The 17249-nt window shown below is 42.6% G+C and overlaps 5 protein-coding genes across 5 annotated transcripts; 2 read left to right on the top strand and 3 right to left on the bottom strand.

Moving 5' to 3' along the window:
* Positions 1-547: 547 nt before the first annotated feature.
* On the bottom strand, positions 548-2539 carry EAF02_002439 (uncharacterized protein; the record flags this gene model as incomplete). Its single annotated transcript, XM_038898487.1, has 4 exons — positions 1993-2539; positions 1899-1938; positions 1604-1810; positions 548-1550 (listed from the first exon to the last, which is right to left on the bottom strand). Exons 1-4 carry the CDS (start codon positions 2360-2362, stop codon positions 548-550), a joined length of 1620 nt encoding a protein of 539 aa, XP_038762179.1. The 5' UTR covers positions 2363-2539.
* Positions 2540-6067: 3528 nt separating this feature from the next.
* On the top strand, positions 6068-7398 carry EAF02_002438 (uncharacterized protein; the record flags this gene model as incomplete). The annotated part of the gene is made up of 4 exons (XM_038898486.1): positions 6068-6354; positions 6411-6541; positions 6602-6757; positions 6821-7398. 4 exons carry the CDS (start codon positions 6068-6070, stop codon positions 7396-7398), a joined length of 1152 nt encoding a protein of 383 aa, XP_038762178.1.
* Positions 7399-9835: 2437 nt separating this feature from the next.
* On the bottom strand, positions 9836-11335 carry EAF02_002437 (uncharacterized protein; the record flags this gene model as incomplete). Its single annotated transcript, XM_038898485.1, has 3 exons — positions 9836-10278; positions 10323-10859; positions 10945-11335. The coding sequence occupies 3 exons, from the start codon at positions 11333-11335 to the stop codon at positions 9836-9838; spliced, it is 1371 nt and encodes a 456-aa protein (XP_038762177.1).
* Positions 11336-13241: 1906 nt separating this feature from the next.
* Positions 13242-14640, bottom strand: EAF02_002436 (uncharacterized protein; the record flags this gene model as incomplete). Its single annotated transcript, XM_038898484.1, has 3 exons — positions 13242-14145; positions 14202-14318; positions 14528-14640. The coding sequence occupies 3 exons, from the start codon at positions 14638-14640 to the stop codon at positions 13242-13244; spliced, it is 1134 nt and encodes a 377-aa protein (XP_038762176.1).
* A 390-nt stretch (positions 14641-15030) lies between these two features.
* On the top strand, positions 15031-16518 carry EAF02_002435 (uncharacterized protein; the record flags this gene model as incomplete). The annotated part of the gene is made up of 1 exon (XM_038898483.1): positions 15031-16518. The coding sequence occupies one exon, from the start codon at positions 15031-15033 to the stop codon at positions 16516-16518; it is 1488 nt and encodes a 495-aa protein (XP_038762175.1).
* Between the last annotated feature and the right edge of the window lie 731 nt (positions 16519-17249).

The raw sequence follows: 17249 nt of genomic DNA, 5'->3' as shown, positions 1-17249 counted from the left end.
TATTACAAGCTATTCTTGACGCCTGTTACAGTAGGCACTTCCCAGATTCTTCGGTCTGGTGAGGTTGGTATTGAGAACTATATGATGGCCTGTTGCGAGTACTTTCAAGTAGCTGTGCTGGAGTATATACTTCAGTGCAAACTAGGTAGTGACGGTAACTTTCAGATGACAGTCATGGTTGCAAAAAAGGGGATCATATTTAACAATAAAAGTGCAGACGAAGAAGGTTTGACGGTAAAAGCTCATAGATATTTATCATCTAATGTGTATTTACACGATATGTTATCGCTGTCAATCGGCGCCTCTGCCGCCCCCTTTTCGTTTTTTGATGTTCTAGTCTATGAATATTGTATTGGACTCCAGTCTACTATCTACCCGCGGAAGTCAGACCACTCTATGACCAAACATATAACATAACAACGCCATCTATGCCATCTTTATCCCACATCACCGTATAACCGACACCAAGCATAATATCATTCATCATACATCATATTTGGAAGGAAAATCATCACCAATCACTGACACCAACGCCATACCCAGCCATTTATACCCGCTCCTCTTCATTTACTACTTCCGCCCCCTTCACCACCCTCTCCCTCCCCAAACTCATCTTCCCCAGCCCCTTTACCCTCCAAACCCCCACACTTCCCACGCCACAAACCACCGCCAATCCCACAAACGGCAATCCCAACCAACCCGTCCACTCTCCCCTCCAAACAAGTCCCAATTCATAGAGTCCTGCGACCGCTGGTCCTGCCAAAAGTGCACTACTGGTCTCCACCACTGCTATCATTGCGAATATTCTCGCCACGTGTTTCTGATCTATCAATCCCGTGATTAAAGAACGGACTAGCGAGACGAAACCCGTGCCTAGGGTGTAGATTATTAGACCGATAATTGTGAGGTGGAGACTTGGGGAGATGGCGATGGTGAGGGCACCGAGGATGAGGAAGAGGGAAGAGATACGGGCGAGCAGGAGATCTTTGTGGGTAGATGAGAAGTGGAATTTGGTTATTAGAAGGGAGGAGAGGAATGGGATGAGAATTAGAAGGAGGAGAATGTTGATTAGGGCCCGTAGAGAGAGGATGAGAGAAGCGTGGGATAAGGGGATGGAAAAGCGGGTAGATATGTAGCGTATGCAAAGGTCAATCGATTGTTGACCTATGACGCGGGTCATAGATGGTAGAAGAAGGAGAAGAACAGGTAGAGTAAGAAGAGGTCGGCTAGTGGTGTAGAAATCAGATAGACGGCGGGTGATGGTCGATTTCCGTTTTGGCTTTAAGGGCTCGTTGAAATCGGATGATGAGTCGCTTATATATTCCGAAGATGAATCATCTGGGACCAATGTGGAAGTTTGTGTTTGGGAGGCATGAATATGGAGTGTTTCGGGTACAAAAGCGATGAGACATAATAAACCTGATGTCAAAACGAATACTCCGCAGCATATTGAAATCCATGGAGAATAGACCATAATTGCGGCTGCTACGGTTGGTGCAATAAGTTCTGCAGAGAGTGAAGCGCATGCAGCGAAAAGGAAAGCATTTGCTCTGTTATTTGTCAGTGATAAAAACTAAGAATGTGAAATAATTTGGATCAATACCTTTCATCTTGAGTGGTAACATCTGAGATGATAGCATAAAATATTGCGGAAGCGGTCTTTTCACCGCCACCAATGAATTGTAAAAATGGTGCAAACCACACAGCACGAATGGGTAGCATCATCCACTCGCTCATAACGAACACTTCAAATAAGAGGGAGAGGAGGAGACCAAGGATTGACAAAGCAAAAACTGGTTTGCGTCCAATTCTATTTCTATGTCAGATGAATTCTTCTAGGAACAAATTAAATCGCGAAAAATTGACTGTATAACTTTACAGGTATAAAAAATTCGTACTTATCAGCCAAAAGTCCATATGGAACAGCCATAAACATTCCTACATATCATCAACATCAGTCTCTAGTTTTTCTTTTACGCAGATTCTCCCTACCTGGTAACGCTTTCAGTGTTTCCAATACCGCAGTCAAAATGTTCAATTCTTCTTGAACCTTATCGCCCTTGCACCTAGCTTCATCAATTGTGCTACTCAGCCCTACCTCACCTCGTCCCTGTAGTTCTTCATAATAACGATGACACAATATATCCTCATATATACGCATCGATGGTATCCAAACCAAATATATTCCAAACCCAATTATAAAAACTATCGTGGTAAGAAGTAAGATAATAATCCGCGGGGAATGCGTTTGATGAATCAAAGAGTGTGTACCAACGGTAGTTGGTCGTGAATGATCTAGAAGAGGAGATTCCTCATCGGTTCCGTCGTGTGAGGATCGTGGTTTTGTTTTCGATAAAGACATTTTCGCAGATGAATTGAAATATTGCGCCGGCGCATAAAATATTCAAAAAGAATAGGAATGATTGAGTAAAGAGAGAAACGGAAGATAAGGAGTGAAAAATACAGTACAAAAGAAATACAAACAGAAATATACTTTACATATTTTCTAACTTTGGGAAACAACAATCAACGTGTTTGCGCAAAGGAATGTCTGATGTCAGAGCGGCACGGCTCGCAGTAACTACGTACTGCCCCTTCAAATAGAAGCAACTGACCTCATTTGTCGCATGCACAGTGAGACGCAATCTTACATCAGATGAATCGTACATAAATAATTCAACGTGTTCGCTCCTGATTATATCTAAACGGAATCAAGGCATTGGGGTCGTACAGAATGAGTGGTGAAAAAAGAACTGCTGGGTTCAGAGACTAGAGTGCGTAAAGCGGGAAGATGAAGGGGTTTGCGAGAGGTCGTACCTGATGATGACGCGTGGTGCATGGCGTAACTCACGCACTGAGATGCAGGCACGAATTCCATCTTATCATCGCGAGATCAGCAAATGAAAAGTCCCATAGATAAGGGAAAGATGCGGGATCCAGAAACATCAAACAAACATCTTTGAAAATCTCGATATTGCCGAATAAAGAAGAGTGAAACATTGAATATATTCTTTACCAGATGATTCTTCTTCTTTCCAGTACTCCTATCTCTCTATTGCTCCCTGCTGATGCATCTTTATGCCGTACACCATTACATTTCAAGGATCCAACAATGGAATTGATGTAGTGATCTCGAACTCATCCCAATACTTCGGATACCAACAGCTTCATCGTACGACTTCTCCAAGTCGAAACGGAATTCAAAGTTCAGAATCATTTCGATACTTCTCAATGACACAACGATCTTGAACTCCCAACTTAACAGCTGATACCTATGGCAGCCGACAGACTTCTGTGGCACAATTGAATCTGTTCTAGAGCATCGAATTTGGGAAAACATGGCTTCTCGCTACTTCCCAATGACATATAGATCTTCTACTTTCAAGTCCTCATTTTTTCACATCTATCGATGTTTATTTGTGGCACAATTGAGTTTATCACAGAGCGTCAAATATAGGAGACTTTGGCTTCTTCAAAGTTCGAACCGAACTCATCATGAATCCTTCTTATGCGCAAAGAGAGAGTTTGTTCTCTTGAGCTTCAATGGCGATTGGATATAGAACGAAGTGGTTGAAGTCTCGAAGCAGCCATTTGTCTTGGGTACATGATGTATAATAATCAGCTGTTGATTAAATGATGTTCTAGTGGACATAATTTAAGTACTATGCTTGACGGTCTGAACCTTGATATGCATTTTTATTGTCAACGTAAGGCATGCAGATGGACTCAAATCAACCAAGGTTACATAGTATTTTTAGCCAAATATGTTTTCCGGGGTTGATCTGCGAACCTTGATCTCACGCACCTTTTTGACATGCATTCTAAATACACCAACTAGCAATAAATCGGCTGATACTTTCTTAGAATTCGGGCGACTTAGATTATAAGTAAAGTCCGAGGTACTTGGAAGTCTATTTCCATGTGTTCATACCATTGTCTGTGCGGTACCAATGTCTGATCTGGATTGCCCCCAATTGTTCAGTTGTACACCCAGAATTGGAATTATATGATTCTTTGGGAGAAACGAGATCAATTCAAACTTCGATGTCTGGGAATTGATTGGCCATTCCGTTTATGGATGTATGAAGCGGAATCGGCTATCGTGATCGACACAACGCTTACAGATTAGTCGGGTCTAAAAGATGTCATTGGCAATTTGACACCTATGGGGGGTATTTTTCTACCACATGTATACCAGCGTCGTGGGTTTGAAGACATGGTCACGTTTCTGGGGACAGTCCTTCTCATGTCAAACACAAGGCATGGCTTTTCCACCTCGTTGTCGACATTCGTTTCGCAGACCGTGTTCTTAAAATGCCAGTGAATGGCATCTCGTATCTGCGTGGCAGTGGACTCTAGCATTAACGGAATTAAGATTTCAAGAAGCTACGACTGTTATACAACAATACCATGCCTTCCCGACCTCATTAGTACTCCCGATTTGGATTTTCCTTTAACCCTAATCACGTTGAAGCTACCGAGGCGCTGGGTCGTCGCCTGATATCTGAGTGGAAGCTAGGAGTCATTGCTCTAGATCATCGCACGCATTCTTTGCAGCGGGAGATCTGCTCTAATCTGATGAACTTCTGCAGACACCTTTTTACCTCAAAAAAACTTTAACTTCGTAGGTCTTGAAGTCAAATTCCACAGAAAAATGATTCTTACGTACCTTTTGCGCGTGGCATACAATAGTAATGTTAAAGCTTACATGAAGTTATTCAGCCCGTCCCGCAGTCAAAATTGGCAACGAGAGCTCACAGTTTTCTTGACGAGTGCGATACGTATCTGCATGTATGAACATGCTTAGGTCCACTTGGCGGAGAAAACCCACCTAACTTCAGCTCGGAAAATCTCCACAAAAAATTGGAGTTCCCCAAGTCTATTCCCGTGATGAATAATCATAGCAGTTACCAGTTGATGAGAACCAAAGAAATTCTCTCTCTCTCTCTCTCTCATGTAGCATACCAAGATCCAAAGATTATCGTTGCGAGCACGTATTACGAAAACAACAATTTGTCTTGCATACCTATTCACATGTTCGTCATGCTCTCGGAGTTTTGATATTGACATTCGCTTGTTCCTGGTACCTGATCATGGTAAACACATTACCGTTCCTATGCTTCCTGGCGGCATGGACCTTGTTATTAGTTCTAGACTATTTCGAGCTAACCTTGCCGAACAAGGTTTTGTATTTGTGAACCTGAGGGTTTCATCTCCGGATTCCCTAGTGGCTTGGCCGAATATCATTATACTATTCTGAGCTTGATCTTGCTCAGTAAGTTTATGTATCTGTAAGCCTAAGAATTCCATTTTCGGACAAATGGTGCCTCTCATGCGAGGCTCTTCCCAAATCGATCACATCGGTACACACCCCCAACTCTAATCACAGTTACCAGTAAAAATTCCGATTCGGAATTAGTAAATCGTCCGAATATTGCGCACGGCCAGAATACCTTGAATCAACCTCAACTGGAATTTGGTGGCTCTCTGTTGTTCTTTGTGGGCTCTTTACAAGTTCTATGGATTTTGCGAAAATCGTTTTGGGGTGAGAATTCTCCGAGAAAACCTAGTGCAATGGTAGTGTCTTTGTATTTGACGATATGTCGAAAGACTAGTGCCGCAACAGTCAATAGATTTTCATTCGAGTGAAATGAAAACAACTATACTTCATGTGGCTTGAAAGATGCAGGACGTTATACTAGATGTACAAGGGATCAGCTCTATGAGTTTCTCAATGCTCCTGATGGGGGTCACCCCCAAGTTTATCTTGCATCTCTGAGGGTCGGCCTCTGGCATCTAAATCTATCTTCAACCCCTCATTTCATTGAATGTGGCGCTTGATCTGCAGCAAGCAGTGCATTCTCCGCTTGATCTCCAAGCCTTGGGTTCAAGTGAAAGCCCATCAGACTGATATGGACTCATATCAAAATTTCATTCTCTACGTGATGAAGAAGTATAAGAATCCGCATCTTTTCCACTTCAAATCAGCATCATCCACATCATCAACATCTTCTCAATCATCTTACACTCACAACCAACTTAAAGAAACATTTGTTCAAGAATCAAAATGCGTCCCGTCATCATCGCTTCGGCTTTTGCAGCTTTGGCCTTTGCCAATCCACTTCCTCAAGACATGGATTTGGGTGCCATTGATGCTCTCCCACAAGCTGAAGTCTCTTCTGCTCCAGTCGACGTCTCTTCCCAAGTTGTCGCAGTTAAACCAGTTTCTGATGCCGTCCTTGAAGGAGCTGCGGCAGTGAATGATGTTGCTGCTCCAGACGGAGTCGCCAGAAAGCGCGATCTTGTCAAACGCGATTGCGAGCAACAACCTCTCGGCTATGGTCCAAATTCTAAGTAAGTTTCCAGCACATAGTAACCATGAAAATAAATTCCGACTGATAATCTTAAAGACCAGACACCGCCGATGCTTTCTTAGCCGACCCTCAATACAACAAGATTGCCTCCAAAGCTCCTACTCCACAAGGTTACACCCTTGCTTTCTCTGAGCTCAAAGGTTCTACCCATACCACCTCGTATCTTGGTTAAAAAACCTTGAAATCCTACGACACTGTCGAGTGTGCTCAATACTGTGATCAACAAGATGGCTGCATTGCCTTCAACATCTATATTGAACGTGATCCCACTGTCGATCCTGGCTACAAGTGCTCCAACCCACCATCCACCATCAACTACAAGTGTGCAAAGTGGGGTGTTCAAATCAAGAAGGAGACTGCTACCAATACTGTCCAATACAGAAGTAAGCTTCTCTTCCCCTCTATCTGAAGCAATAACGTCAAACAGCATACTAAAAATCCCCCAGAGGACTTCCGCGTCGTCATTTCCGGATCCAATGGATACAATAAAAGATATTCCCCAGAACCTTGTGATAAATACAATGGCCCAGTTTCTCTCGAAGGAGCCATGCAGGCACCTCTCGATCCAGTCACCAAGACTGATACCTACATGGGCTACAAATTCTTCTCCTTTGACGATGTCAAAACCTACGAGTACGGAGTCGTCGCCTGCACATCCGCCTGCACAGCGCAATCCAAATACAACCTTGAGCATCCTCCATCCTCTGGCCACCCCGCCATCTGCAACCAAGTCGTGGTCTACGTATTGAGTCAAAGCAACAAGCCTCAAGGAATCTACTGCTCCATGTATACCGAAGTCTGGGCTCCCAACCACGCAACCAACTATGGCCAATGGAGAGGATCCGAGTACTGGTCTGTTAGCCAGGCGTACTCCTATAGCAGAGCAGACTATGATTCCAAGTACCCCAAGGCCATCTGTGATGTTGGAGGATGTCCAGCGGATTCCTACAAGGGCGGTAACTGGGGCGGATGGGGATCCGAGAAGAAATGTAAGTCCAAGAGATCGAAGACTGTGACTTTGTGATCAATAACTGATCTTTCGGGATACAGAAATCATATGATTCTTTTTCTTTCGAATGGATCCACTCTAACTTATGATTTCGATGATGGATATGACGGATGGAGGCTTTTTGATTTTAGTTTATTTTTATTTCTCTTACACCACACTCCTTAATGATTTAATGAAGACTATGGATTGGAACTTGGAAAGAATAGGAGGATGTGGTCTTTTAACCGGTTTTATTGTACTAGGCTAGGATTTTCATAATAGCGGAAAAAACATATATGTTTTTCACCATATCTTTCTCTTTCTCGTGATTTGATATTTGCGCACCGCAATGTCCATTGACTTTATTATCTCTTTACCTACCATTTCGATACCCATCTATTCCCAGCTAAGCTTTTCAACTCTTCATCTTGACTTTTGGACAGTCATCAAGATTTTCCTCAAGGTCATCCTTCATCCTTCATAACACAATCAAACGCCTACGCCCTTTACATCCTATGCACCACACCCTACGCCCTATATCCTAAATTCTACCACAACCTTACATATACCTAAATACTTTCCCCAAACTTCTCTTTGCCTTCCCCTCTCATCTCTTCCTATCTTTCCCCTTCTCGCCCCCCTAGACTTTCTCACCTCTCATCTTCCACAACCCCTCCCCAAATACCTCCTCAAAACACCAGTCTATTCCCTCCATCCTCTCAATCTAACCCAGTATCCTCACATCCCACATCCACCCCCTAACAAGTACTCCAACATCCCGCTCATCTCTCTTCATATCTTTTTCTCTTCATCAACCACTTCGGATTGCCATTCCCATTCCCGTTCGCATTCCCATCAATTCAGTCCGTTTTACATCAGATATATCAGATACATCTCTCAATATCTCAACATCTAAATATCTACATATGTATCCTCAAATCTCAAATTCCACATCTTTCCACCCTCGTACGGCCCATACGGATACCAGCACATCACTCTAACCATGACTTGCCACCTCATTCCATCTGATCCCATTCACCTCATCACGCCGCGCCTCGCGAATTCAAAGATATAGATGTCTACCTAGTACCCTAATTATTCTATTCTATTCTATCATTCCATCTCCTCTCATCCCTCCAATTATTCTTCATCCTCCTTTCCATCTTTCATCTTTCCATCTTTCCATCTTTCCATCTTTCATCTTTCCATCTTTCCATCTTTCCATCTTTCCATCTTCCATCTTTCCATCTTTCCAGTCTTTCCATCTTTCCATCTTTCCATCTTTCCATCTTTCCATCTTTCCATCTTTCCATTTCTCCATCTCTCCACTCTCTAAACAATCATTGATAATCATCCCCTATTCCCTCCTCCTACATTCTTCTTAACCTTTTCCTCCCCATCTCCTCCCAACAAACAAAACATACAATTCAATAAAATACAGCATATACAACAACTATTCCAATATCTCTATACTCAAGATTCTAATAATAAATATATATATACATACATACATACATACATACATACATACATACATACATACATACATACATACCTAGTATACACTCCCACTCCCATCGCCCCCTATCCCCTCCCCACCTCCATAGGCCACAATTCAAAAAAATCATTATAACTAATCACAACTCATTATAACATAGCTTATCCCTTCCCTTCTCTTCTCATTACCATTTATTCCCATCCCCATCATCATACAATCCACCCCATAACCATAACCATAAATCCTATCTCACTATTTATACATTTAAAACATTTACAAATATATAAACCTTTAAATTTACTTATATATACACATACACACACAAACATACCAATTCCGATTCGCATTCCCATCCTGATACAAAATTCCAACCTATTTCCTATCTCTCCCTCCGTTCCGCTCCTCTCTCCTTCTAATCCCTCTCTTCTTCTGATCCCTCTCTCCTTCTAATCCCTCTCTCCTTCTAATCCCTCCCTCCTTTCCGCTCGTCTCTCCTTTTAATCCCTCTCTCTTCTTCTTTCCCCCTCCCCCCTCCCCCCTTCCCCCTTCTTGCCATTCTTCTCTTCTATATTACCATCCTTCCTATCTCCCATTTCCCCATCTTTCCTCCATACCCCTTCTCTTTCCCATTCTCATCCCAATCCCCCACAAACCATCACCCCCCATCAAAAGATACATACATACAAATGCACGCCAAAAGCTAAGTAGATCAAATTTTCGCCTATTCATGATATCATATACTTCCTAAACGATGCTTACTAAACTATCCTATCCGTAGACAGGGTTCTCCGCTCCAGAAAATGCATTGTAATGAAAAAAAAACAGACGTATTTGTACCAACCAACACATGCACATACGCACCAACCATCTAGATCGATATATGGTCTATCCACCTCCTCCACACGCATCAAATCATCATCCACCAACAAATATCTATTAATCCCGTCATGTAAATCTTGACTCATAAAATCGCCTCTACAACTTCTCCTTCAAGAGCCCCTTCATCTTTCTCTCAACAGCCTCCAAATATTCTCCAGTGGTAACATAATCTCCCTTTCCGGTGTTTCCACAGGCCAATGCCAAATCCTTGGTCATGATACCCTCCTTATCAACAACATCCACACAAGCTTGTTCCAAACTCTCTGCAAAAGCCACAACTTCTGGGGTGTTATCCAAGTTACCTCTTTGGATCAAACCTCTTGTCCAGGCAAAGATTGATGCGATAGGGTTTGTGGATGTAGGGTTACCCTTTTGATGTTCGCGGTAATGACGAGTGACTGTTCCGTGTGCGGCCTCGGATTCGAAGGTCTTTCCATCGGGGGTGATGAGAACTGAGGTCATGAGACCGAGGGAACCAAATCCTTGGGCTACAATATCGGATTGAACATCTCCGTCGTAGTCCTGTTTGAAGTTAGTTTCTTCCGTGTGGAAACATAAATCGGGGGAAGAGGGAAAAACATACTCTTCAAAGCCATAACATAACCACCTGAACTCTTCATCATTTGTGCAACCATATCATCGATCAATCGATGTTCATACCAGATATTCTTCTCCTCAAATTGTGTCTTATATTCCTTTTGGAAAATCTCCTCAAAGATATCCTTGAATCTACCATCATACTTTTTCAGAATTGTGTTCTTGGTGCTCATATACAAAGGTAATCCCTTGTTAAGAGCCATCTTGAAACTGGCATGAGCAAATCCGCTAATGGATTCATCGGTATTGTATTGGGTTTGGGCAACTCCTCCTCCTGATTTGAAATCATAAACGACAGTTTCTACTGGCTTGCCATCCTTGGGAGTGAAAGTCATGGTAAGAGTACCTGGACCTGGGACAACCATATCTTTGGCGCGGTATTGATCTCCAAATGCATGACGACCGATGATGATTGGCTTTTTCCAGCCAGGAACAAGACGGGGAATACGTGGAATAACGATAGGTTCGCGGAAGACGGTTCCTCCTAGGTGATTACGGATCGTACCGTTTGGTGAAAGCCACACTATTTAAGACTCATTAGCTTCTTTTCTAGCTTCCCATTTTCGCAGAAATTTGCATTTTTTTATATATAGGAAAGGAAAACTCACTCTGCTTCAAATTGAATTCCTTAACTCTAGCTTCATCCGGGGTAATAGTAGCACACTTCACACCAACAGAATACTTCTTAATAGCTTCTGCCGCATCAATGGTAACCTGATCATTGGTCTGATCTCTATACTCCAAACCCAAATCATAATATTTCAAATCAATATCCAAATAAGGATGAATGAATTTATCCTTGATATCTTTCCAGATGATGCGTGTCATTTCATCACCATCCAATTCGACAATTGGGTTCTTGACCTTGATTTTTTGGAAAGAAGTTGCGGATGCCATGGTGCGCGAATGTGTAATGGCGCTGCCAAATCGTGGGGTGAAGATCGAGGATCGAGGGGCGCTGCGAAGAAGGGAAGAGGTAATGCTGCGGTGGAGAGACATTTTCGAAGAGGTGCAGACGAGGCTTTTTGATAGAGAATTGGACGGCTACTCTGCTTGGTCGATCGGACGTCTGAAATTCCTAGCTGCAATGCGCTTGCTTGTACCGAGGACCAGTGAGCAACGTGGGGGATTTCTTAACCGCGGGGAAGGAGAGGGTGTCTCGGAAGGAGGGAACGAAGGAGGAATTGAAAACTCGAGGGAGATATTCTCGGGTCAATTCTGGGTTGTATATTTTGCAGGTGTGTATGTGTATGTAGGTATGTATGTATGTATGTGTATAGAAAATCTAGAATAACTTTAAATAAAGACGGGAAGGAGGGGAAGAAAGGAAGGAATTTTCCAAGCTCAAGCTTAGAGATTGATAACGGAGTCACATCTAAACAATGAATGACCAAACATCCACATTTTCAATACATAATGAATTTGGTACATCTTATTCCATTTAATTCATCCAAATCACACGTTAATCATTCTATTATCATTCTATTATCCCATCATTATTCAATCCATTGACTCCAATCTCCATTTTCCCCCAATTCATACTTCACTCCCGCTTTCACTCTACCCATGGAATCCAGTAGTACCTAGTAACACTCATCTAATTGACCGAACCCGGAAACCACCAAACAACAGAAAGGTTACACACAACATCATACAATACAACCAGTCACTCAATTCATCCATCATAGGCAAAATATCTCTCTGTTCCATATGCTCACCCAATCTAGAAAAATCCATCAGCTGTGCCCCGCCTACGAATCAAAAGCTCGATCCGACAACGGAGCTTTTCCATAACATTTTCCTCTGCAGCTCCCCCCACATCGGTTGATTTAGCAGCGGCCGAATGGCGGATTGGCGATGCTGCATCAATTGCGAGGAGTTGTATCGTACCTAGTAGACAAGGGTTCAATTTACAAGGGCTTGCTTCGGAAATTGTTCCGGGAGAGAGTGAGAGCTTTCTTTATCACGTGGAATGTGGACGATGGTGAGATGGGCTGAGGAATGGTATGGTTGGAACCATCAAACTTCTAGATATCAAGAGTTCAAAGTCTGACGAATTTTGTTATAGATTATGCTGATGAGGTAGCCCGTCCCTAATCAATGATATCATCGTCATTCTAACCTTTATTCTCAAGGTAACCGACATATAGCTAGGTAGCTACGCTTAACACTAGACGGACAATGCACTACTTTCTCTTAAATATACTCCCGTTCTACTCATACTTACTGTAATACCAATTCACGCATAGCCTACTAAAATCAAGTAGATATAGAAGATTTGTTCTCTTCTTGATAGCTCATCATCTCACATCTTTTTAAAGATAATAAAAGAAATAAGTCTACTTGTAGAACTTCTAATATTTCACACTTCTACATCCCCGATCAATTGACGATCTCCTCTCCTCTCGCTAATACTTTCATTCCTTTTCCCTTTGACCAGCGCATCTTGAGTATATAATTTCCTTGAACAAATCATCGATGCATTCATATCAATATCAAGTGACCACAAGCATCCCAAATTAACTCATCATAAAGTACCTAATAAGCATCATTCCTTTGCTTTTACTCATTCCTTAACTATCCTCTATAAATCTTCGGAGAAACGATAAGCCCTCGATTCCTTAATTTTTCCTTGCCCCCAGTATCGTACAAATGATGCATCTTTCCTTAAACCCTTTGCATTTAGAAGCGAACCAGATATCAATTCCTCGCCCCTAACTCCAATAAAGTAATCCATCCATTCATCATAAAAGCTCCCTTTCCTTCCTATAAAATACAGTCTCAATATATCAAATTTCCCGAATTAGAACTGCATTTTTTCAACTTCAATACCTCCTCCAAAAAGTAAAGTCGCAATGCCTTGAAGTACGTTCATATGACCCATGTTCAATGACACAAAGGTCGTTTAATCGATTGGACCAAAAGGATGCGGGGTTGGACCCGTGTCGACAGGCGATGAAAGTTTTGCTCTCGATTTACTCTTTCTCGAGCTCGAGGAAGGAGTGGTCTCGCCAGGTGGATCAGACTTCTTTTTTGACGGTCTTTGCCTCTTAGTCTTATTGATTGGGTTACCAGATTTGGGTGTATATCCACCATCATCTTCGGCATCTCGCTTTCGTTTGATTTTAGAGCTGTTTCCGCTTAACGTAGCATCATAGCCAATGCCATCCTCTTCGACAATTTCTAAGGAATCTTGACGTGCGGGCGCGGGAATATGAATGCGTTTTCCTGCTCCACGTAGAGCACCAGGTTTGGTGTTTATCTTTTCGATAGGACCTTCACCATCTTGAAGGAATATCTTAGGTTCATGGCGTCGAAGCCAATTGAGAACACTATGAGGATTCTTAAGTGTAACATCTTGTGCTGTAGGAGGATAGACGACGGTCGCCATACCAGGGACTATATTAATTGACGCATCAACTTCGTGAAGGTATTTATCCATTTCTTCCAAAGACATGTAACCGATTGGATACTTTTTTCCCGGTTGAGGCTCGAAATCAGCCAATGATTCAGGAGAGACGTGAGGATTCTTCAAAGATATATGTGGAACGGTCGACATGAGTTTCGCAAGAGACTGGGTTGGTTTATCCGTAGTGTTCGTGTCATCTCTGTCCTTCAATAAATCCTGGAGCTCTTTATAGAGGGCTTGACCTTCGGGTGATGTGTCTTCGGCAACTCTCGCAAGCTCTTCTTTTGTGACTAGAGCAGGAACGTCTGCAAGAGCAGGTCCACTGAGACTCAAATCGATGCGCTTATCGGCTGGTATTTGAGCAGAGTTATTAATATCTAGTAGTAAATCCATGAGCCGACTGTAAATTATTTTGTTAGCTATAGTTTCCAAAAGCAAATTCGAATCTCCACTAACTCATTTTCGCGCGCCAACTTCTTTGCTGTCTCATCCGCCAACTGCTCCTCCATAAACAAATTATTACTTTGGCGCATCACTTCATCGAACTTTATTCGCATCTTGCGATACTTCTTTCTATAGTCGCACATATTAGTTGATGATCGTGCTAAGCAGAGATGTAACTTGTGGGTGAGTTTGTAATGTTGGGTTCGCAAGGTTGGGTTTGCAACAGCACAAGTGAGTATTTAAGTCATAGAGAATTGAGTACAGTCACAACCGTCCCCGACAGCTCTCCAAGTAAATCTTTCAGGAAGTATTGGAATAGAATTGAAGGAGCAACATACCGGAACGACTTGTATGGCGGCGGTTTGATTTCATCGGGCGGACTGCTCTGAGTACCTTCCTCGTGCTCTGTAATATCCTCACCCAAGATTTCTTCATCGAGGGACGACGTCATATTCGACTATATTATCCTCAAATAAGGAATCGTAGTGATTTCTTGATGGGATGATTGTCGATGAAATTGTTGTTGTTGTAACAAAATCAGGAAAAGGATCACCGTCGTCGCAGAACCGAGATTGATTATTGAATAAGAATGAAGCATATATTTAGAGCATCATCAGGCTGAGAGTTATTGAGATTAGTTCAGGGTGAAAATAGCCTGTGCACTACAACAACAGCGCAGCCTTCTCAAGGGAAGCTTAAAAGGCTAGTCCAGACCTCGTTAGATCCGGGTTATCTTATCACCGTATCGCCGACGAGGAAAGTTTCTCGATAAGAAATTTTGATGGATTAATTTTATTGGAGATATATATTTTGTCAATTGTCTTATATTTTCAACCACAATATGGCGCCATTAATTGTTGAATCAGACACCATGGAATCAATTAAAGGTCACAAGAAAGAGAGAAAGGAGAAGAAGGAAAAGAAAGAGAGCAAGAAGAGAAAGTCAAGCGCTATTACAGAACAACCAGTTTCCACAGAGTCAATGGATATCAATACTGAGATGACAGGTGCTGATGAAAACACCCCAATTGAATCTAAAAAGAAGCGCTCGAAGAAGGAGAAAAAAGATAAGAAAGAGGAACCAGTTGAGGCTTCAGAGGAAACGGAAGAAGCAGAACCAACAGAAATTCAAGAAGAAGTCACAGAAACAAATAACGATGAGACGTCCGAAGAACCACCAACCAAAAAACGCAAATCCTCCGTCGAAGAAATTGAAGTCGATATTACTCTCCCAGAACCTCCTTCGAAGAAAGCTCTCCGTCGTCTAAAGAAAGGCAAACCACTTCCCCCTTCCAAATCTGGCGCAGAATCCTCTCCCGAACCCGAAGCCAAAAAGAAAGCCGAAGTAGAAAAGCGTTCAGGTCATGGTGTGTGGGTTGGAAATTTACCTTGGAGTGTATCAAAAGAAGAGTTACGCAAATGGTTTGTGGAATTCTCGGATCTTGAGGAGGAGCACATTACCAGAATTCACATGCCCGGACCGAATGATGGAAAGCCTGCGAACAAGGTGGAGAAGAAGTTTGGAAAGCCCGTTCATAATAAGGGATTTGCTTATGTGGATTTTGCCACGGAGGAACAAGTCAAGCTGGCAGTTGAATTATCTGAACAATTGCTCACTGGTCGAAGACTTCTCATTAAAGACAACAAATCTTTTGAGGGTCGACCAGAAAAGAAGGAGGCTGTGATTGAAGGCAAACCACCCAGCAAGAAGATCTTTGTCGGCAATTTACGATTCGATGCTACGGAAGAAGTTATCAAGGAGCATTTTGAAAAGTGTGGAGCTATTGAGAAGATTCACGTTGCAACATTCGAAGATTCTGGGAAATGCAAAGGTTACGCTTGGGTTACATTCGAAGAAGTATCAGCTGCGCAGAGTGCAGTTAAAGGTTGGGTCTTAATCGAAGAAGACCTTTCCGACGCGGAATCCTCATCTGAGTCCAGCGATTCCGATTCCGATTCCGATTCAGAAAATGAAGCCAAACCAAAAGCAGAGAAGTCCAAGAAACCAAAAACCAAAACGAGGAAATGGTGGGTAAACAAGATTCAAGGACGTCCTTTACGTATGGAATTTGCAGAGGACGATCAATTGAGATATAAGAAGCGATATGGAAAGGACGGATCCAAGAACCCTAACGAGAGACACCCACGCGAAGAACGTGAATCTGGTGGCAGAGTTGGAGCTAATGATGAGCCTGTCGTGCCGAGGGTTCCAGGAGAGAAGAGAGAGAGACCAGAGAGACCTGTCAAGAAGGTTGAGTACAGATCATCTTATGCACCACGTCTGACGGGTGGTATTGTAGAGAGTGAAGGAAAGAAAACTAAGTTGTAGTGTTAAAATGGTGTCTGCGGACGAGTTGGAGGATTGTAATGAAATATATTTGTGTATCAATTTTCCTCTTTTCCACATGGAATTTCTAAATGCTCATCCCGCCATTCTATCACTAGCTATTCGCCCTGGCATTCAGTATAATTATTTTTTCTGGCGCATCATCTATTACAATCAATCCAGACACATGAAATACACAAGACATTCTACTTCACGAACACGATCATTCTCAACCGAAATAAAGGCTTTCATTCCTCTCACCCACATCACTTCCTCACTTCTCAAACACCCGCACTACTATTATTGAAAAAGCATTACTATCTCTATGCCTCTATCCTCATTCGCAGCGCTGCCTAATATGACTCCCCTCTCATCCCTCATATCATATCTGTCATCTTCATGTATTCATCATCCCAAATATCGATCCCACTCCCGCGCTCATAAAGAAATATAAACTTCCCCTTACGCCCAACTTCAGCTATTCTAAAGTGATTCAAGAAGTAGTGCTCCATCTAAGCATACCCAGAGCCAACCAATATCCACTACCCTCTCACATACCAAGCTCGACCGAAGGTCGTTTGGAAAAGCGTTCATATCTGCTTGATTTCCCAAAAGACTGCAGAAGTATCGTGTGATATCTGATGCGTCGATACATGCCCATTCTATGTAACTCCCTCTCCAGCTCTACATCTTCCACCCAGTATATTATCCACCCGCATCCCAATCTCACCACC

The sequence above is a fragment of the Botrytis sinoallii genome (assembly GCF_014898435.1).
Source record: "Botrytis sinoallii strain Bc 23 chromosome Unknown BSIN_003, whole genome shotgun sequence".
NCBI classification, from domain to species: domain Eukaryota; kingdom Fungi; phylum Ascomycota; class Leotiomycetes; order Helotiales; family Sclerotiniaceae; genus Botrytis; species Botrytis sinoallii.
The sequence above is the reverse complement of the archived record's forward strand: the minus strand, read 5'-3'. Positions and strand labels throughout refer to the sequence as shown.